General features: G+C 51.2%; 1 protein-coding gene across 1 annotated transcript in view; it reads right to left on the bottom strand.

The window, feature by feature from the left end:
- Positions 1-944: 944 nt before the first annotated feature.
- Positions 945-6,000, bottom strand: part of LOC118882409 (anthrax toxin receptor-like) — a 35,096-nt gene continuing 30,040 nt past the window's right edge. The window contains exons 15-17 of the mRNA XM_036828077.1: positions 5,697-5,771; positions 4,183-4,260; positions 945-1,525 (exon numbers count right to left, since the gene is read on the bottom strand). Coding sequence (XP_036683972.1) covers positions 1,298-1,525; positions 4,183-4,260; positions 5,697-5,771 — 381 coding nt within the window. The 3' untranslated portion in view covers positions 945-1,297. The remainder of the gene's footprint in view (positions 1,526-4,182; positions 4,261-5,696; positions 5,772-6,000) is intronic.

Genomic DNA, 6,000 nt, shown 5'->3' with positions numbered 1-6,000 from the left:
TCATTTTGTTGATACATTTTTTTCCTGAATTTCATGAAGTTGTGTGTCTATGTGTATTTCTTGTATTTCACTAAACTATTTTAAGAGGATTATTTTGAATTCTCTCTACAAGAGTCCATAGATCTCTATTTCTTTAGAGAGTTTATTCATTTCTTTTCATCATCTCATGTTTCCTTGATTCTTCATGGTCCCTTATTTTTTGCATTGGTATGTGCACTGGTATTTGAGTAAGCAGTCTCTTCTTCCCTTCTTGGACTCTGTGGTCCATGGTGTTGCTTCACCTTCACATATATATTCTGTGATTTTCACAGTGAATTCTTGCCTGTTGATAGTCCTCTAGCATGTAAGTGTGGAAGGAAACCTGATCATGTCTTCAAAGTATTCTTTAGGAGGCATCTGAAAAATTGGGAGGTCTGTCTCTGTCATCAGAGGAGCTGATGGGAAATTGGGACCCTGCAATTACTTTTATATTATGAGAAATATTAAGGTACAGGAAGGGAACTTACGTTTCTGAAGGAGGTAGTAGGTTCAAGGACCTTTTTTTCACAGTGTCTTGGAGATTACATGGGTGGTGGCCTTGGATGCTAACCTACATGTGGTCAGCAGTTTACAGAGAATTCTCAAGTGTGGCAAGCCCACGTCCTGGTATCCAGAGCTGAAAGGCCCAGTCATGATTTCTTCTAACACCTTGGTCCTCACCGCACAGTTCTTGATGTCTCTGAGCTCATCATCCTCTCCCTCCCTGGGGCAGAGGGAGAAGACATTAACTACTGGGCCCCTGAGTCTTTACAAGTGACCTGGCCCTGTTCTGAGCATACTGTAGCAGTTACTATCACCCTCATGGCACCCTGTAGAGGAGACACCATTATCCATCTTTTCAGTGAGAAATTGAAGCACAGGGAGATTAAGTAACTTGCCCAGGAGATTAAGTAACAGCAAGTGAGTAATGGACACCAGACTGTATTCATACATCAAAGATATTGTGGGCTTTTTGGAAAGAGCATATTTTGGCTAAAACCCCACGTATCTCAACCCATGGTGACAGATGAAGACCTGTCTGTGGGGAATGAGACTCATCGTGTCTACATCCACAGGACACCAGGGTGCTTTGTCCTGGCGGAGCAGTATAGCTGCATCTCATACAGTGGAGCAGTGCTCACCAGGTAACAAACTCTCTTGCTAATCAACAACAAATCCCAACTCCTTTTGACTGTAAGCCAAAACACAATATATGTGTCCAATTCAGTACAAAAGGGGCTCTTAACAATTTTGTGTTTTTGGTGCTTTAGATGTTGGTCTATGGGGGTGGGAGTGACAAAGTACTTCTGCAGAGCTTCCGGGCAGTAGGAGGGATCAGTGGCAGCATCCTGGAGAGTGACTGAGAGCGTATGGGTGGGAGATGTTGACCATGTGAACAGCAGCTACTGAGGGGGAAGCACTCCTGGCTGGGTTGAAGGCAGATCTTTGGGCCGCAGAACATTTGTGTGCAGTGGGGATTCATTAAGGTGAAGTTGGTGCACCTCCCCTGTGTGAAGAAGAGTAGAGAGAGAAGGTCACTGAGAAGCCATTGGAATTGGGAGCAGAAGGCTGTGGTTTCCTTGGCTCAAGGGGAGCAGGCTCAGGACCTGTCAGGATCCCCAGGGTGAGCCTTTGTTGATGCCCTTCCTCTCCCTGGGTGCTAGCCTCCAGCCTGCGCTCCTAATTCTAGACTCTGTTCAGATATTGGACATCTGCCCTCCCTTCCCTATGGTGTCCCGTTGTTTTGACTCTGGACTCCCTTTGCTCTGGTGTTGAACTTGCCTGCTCCCCTCTGCACTGGGAGCCTGGTTAGCAAGGACAAGGGCTGATTGCCACTGTTGCCCCAGCATTGCCCAGGCTCTCTTGGTGAGTATGTGCCGAAGGGATGAGTTCTCACTACAACCCTCAGGCTGGGGTTGAGTCCACAGTGCAAGGGCAGGTGACGGTGCCCTCAGATGGGTGATGGGCTCTGGAGGCAGCAGCACATACAGACCCCTTGGTTTGGGTAGAGATTGATGCAGACCCTTTGGGACACGATAATCTGTCTGCAGCACCACAGGGAGGGTGGTGACCACACTGACCAGCTGACAGCATCTCTGGGCAGCCCTGGACTGGATTTGTCAATGGGACTCCAGGACCTCTGGACTTTGGGTTATTCGGACTCACCTGGACACTTTCTTAGCCTCACCGAAAATTGACCTAGCATTCTTCATAACTGCATTATTCAGTGGCATTTTATTATTTTATCCCTGTTTTTGTTAAAAAAAAAAGGTAAGGCTTGGAGCGTTTCAGAAACTAGACTAACTTCGCAGATTTGGTAACAGGTTGAAGTCAGTACTTTCCTACAATCACTCCAGAAAATGCCAAAGGGACCTTTCCCCATCCCTGCGCAGTGCCCCGCAAAGCAGATTTCTGTGCCTTATATTGTCAGATCCAAAATGCCTCCCTGTGTCACAGAAATGACCTAAAGCCTCTACACAGGAGCACGTGTAACTAGAAGTGCCCATTCATTCATTCATTCATTCATCATCAGAGGGCTCGATGTGTGTGGACCACATGCAGGGGAACAACTGGATTTGGTGCCCTTGCAACACTCTGACCTGCAGGGCTGGTGTGCCTCTGTCCCCCACACCCTATGGGGTGACACTGGGTATCCTGTGAATATCTTGACCATTGGATTGATGAGGGCAGCACTTGATTTCCAGCCTTTCAATTCACCAAGCCTTACAGCCCCAGGGCATACGCACTGGCTGTTTCCTCCGTTTGGAAGGACTTCTCTGGATTTATTTTTATCAATTATTTCTCAGCTTAACTGTCACTCTCTCACAGATTCTGATCTGGCCAAAGAGGCACTCACTGAGATATTCATGACTTTCAAGTCTCTAGAGAGCTGTCTATAGAGACAGGTGGAGAATGGGGCTTCTGTGCAAGCAAGGCTTGGACTCAGAGCTCGATTCATACCCAGAGCCGCGAGCCCAGCTGCGGAAGGAGCCCCGACACCACTGTCACCGGACAATGTCTCTGCTGGGTGTGAGCATGCCTCAGGTGTGTCATCCGCAGTGTCCAGAGACTTTCAGGCCTATCCAGAGCTTCTAAATGCCCACCTGTCCAGCCACCAAGAGCCAGTGTTTTCCTGATTCAGTGAATGTGGTCAGTACAGACCTCACTACAGATCTTGGGACTGCAACATCCTCCAGGCCCCTGGCCCGGTCTGTACAAAAGGTCTCATAATGAGGACACCCAGGAATATGATGCCCAGGCAGGTGCTTCCCAAGAGAACCAGGAGCAAGGCCCTCCTCGGATCCGGAGGCCTGAGAAGGGCAGCTCTCTGATGGTTTGGGGGTAACCATCCTGAGACCATGAGTGCTGAACTGAAAGGGGAGCAGAGCAGTGAGAAGGGTGGAGCCAGGCTCAGAATTAAAGTTCCGCTCTGCTGCTCCCATCCTTTGTGAGCTGGGACAAGTCACTCAGCCTCTCTGTGGGTCAGACCCGCCTCCATAAAGCTGGGATCTACCAGTACAGTAGTATCTACCTGTACATTTACTGGGAGGATTAAAGCAGTGAAAACATGGAAAGTTCTTGAGCAACTGACCCACAGAAAGGACGCAATAAAATTATCTCTCATTATTATTATTAAATAACAAGGATGACAAGTGGAGAAATTGGGCTTCTCCACATTGTCACAGGCACTGACACAAGGAGGGCATCTTTACTACCTGGTAAAAACCAGTGAGTGTTGACCAGACAACATTGGGGAGGGGGTGTCATCATGTCCTCCACCACTCCTGCAGCTGAGTGACCAGCCTGGGAGGATCTCATGGATGGGGTGCAGCCAGCAGTCGCACAGGGTCGGGTGGGCAGTAGGAAGGGACGATGGACGGGAGTCCCATAGGCCTCTCCAGCCCTTTTCGCTTAAGATTGGAATTGCTGGGCATTGCTCTGGAGAAGAAAGGTCCTGACATCCTTGAGACGAGGACGCAGGGGAAACGCACGGGCGCCATGTTGAGAATCGTCTGGAGGCTCATGAGCTCCAGGTCTCCACGCCTTGGGCATTCCTCTCGGCAGATGCCCGGAGAGGGCTCTCTGACCCACAGTCCCGGGGGCAACTGTCAAGGGCAAAAGCAAGACCCCAGCCCACGGGGAGCATCCCTGTGCCCTGCTTACCATGTCCCTGGGCGGACACCACATCAATGGCACCTGGCTGCAGTGCTGGACAAAGTCATAAAAAGTATCCAGTTTTCCCTGAAAAGCAGATGTGGTTGTGAGGAAGCTACAGGCACAGACGCTGCCTCCAGATGGGTGGTGTCCCCTCTGTCTCCCATGGCTCCCCAGGGCTGTGTCCCCACACACTGGCTGAGACAGCACTGCAGCCATCACCTGGGGCAGGGGGCTTAAGAGCCTTCTGTTTGTTGGGAGCTCATCACTGTGGGTCACAGATTGTTTTGGATTCTGGAACAAATCAGTACTTTTGGTGTAGGAGGAGAAGTCGGGGCTACTTTTGAAAAAAGTGTGAAAGTTTGGAGGAGGTATGCAGTAGCCAAGGAGAGGTCCTCAAGGATAAAGGTGAGGGGGGCATGGGGACTGGGCAGGAGCTTGAAGAAGAGGGAAGAGGGCCTGACTTTGCGGGGCTCAGAGGGAGAAGGCAGGGAAGAGACCCAGTCCTTGCTCAGGGGGAAGGGTCCTGAAACGGGGCGGGGAGAGAGAGATGAGGAAACCAAAGAACAGGTGAAAACGTGGACATGGTGTGGGCGGAAGGTGGGGCCGGGCCTGCGGCAGGAACAAGCCCCTGGCAGGTGCTTCCTCCCTCTCTGGAAGGTGAGCTCTGGCTTCTCCGTGCCCTCACACTGACTGTCAGGGCAGATGCGGGGCCGGCCCTCCGACTGCCACTTGAAGCTCCCAGGAGTACTAATGGATCCCACAGCGACAGAGGCAGGACTAAGGGGAGGAGGGCAAAGCTGAACCCAGAGATGGTGGGGTCTTTCTTCCTCACACCTGCCACCTGCGGCCCTCTTCGTCCCTGTCATCTCTCAGCCCCCTGCCAGCTGGGATCTCAGTCACCTGGGGGAGGGAAGTGTCCTCAGGCCCCCTCCTCCGTGTGGCCCTTGTCTTCCCATCTCAGGGGCCTCAAGGACAATGCAGTGAGCTCTCTCCGTCCCTCACTGAGCACACAGGAGCCATAGGCACTCCCGGGTAGTTTAATGCTGTTAAGATCTTGGCTCAGAAGTTTCTTTTCTTTTTCATTTTTTTTTTTCCCCCTGACCGGTGTGTGGCTGTTTGTCATTGTATGTTTTCACTCATCCAGTTACTGGCCAGTGAAACCAGGACATTGCCAGAGCTGATGACAACCTCTGTGAGAATCAGGAATCGGCCGGTTGTGAGGCAGCCCCCAACATCCAGAAATCTGGGCCCATCCCACGGGGAGGTCCCTGGTGCTGGGACTGCCTGGAGGCAGCGGGCACCTGAGCCTCCAGCTCTTTGTCCACCCCTGGGCCACTAGGGTCGGGAGGGCCTCTGGTTTTTCTCTGTCACCGAGGGGTGGGAGACCAGAGCCCATAAAGCTCATCTCCATCCAAGCCAGGTGTTTTAGGCCCAAGTCTGTGTGCATTGAACTGGCTCCCCCTCCTCCAAACCCCCAGCCTTGAGGTTCTCATCCCTCCCTTCCTAAGGGTCCTTGTCACCTCCATCTGTTTTATCCTGTCTTCTTGGCACCCACAGCAGGAGACAATCACCCTGGTCTGTACAGGGCATGGCTTCTAGAAAGAGAAAAAATTTGCAGGCTTTCTTGTCTGGCAGCTCCTGGGTGCAGACACATGACATCTGTTGCCTGGGCTCCTGTCAAGTACTGGCCAGTCAGCAAATGTTTGTTGGAGAATGAAGGACAAATGAGCAGGACCCGGCACTGTAAGAGAGTGGCCTCCATGTGAAAAACACACCAACTCCTTTTGGTTTATAAAGATGGCTCTTCTCCAAACATCAACAAAC

This window comes from Balaenoptera musculus, chromosome 16 (assembly GCF_009873245.2).
Source record: "Balaenoptera musculus isolate JJ_BM4_2016_0621 chromosome 16, mBalMus1.pri.v3, whole genome shotgun sequence".
Taxonomy (NCBI): Eukaryota; Metazoa; Chordata; class Mammalia; order Artiodactyla; family Balaenopteridae; genus Balaenoptera; species Balaenoptera musculus.
This window is presented reverse-complemented; position numbering and strand designations above follow the sequence as displayed.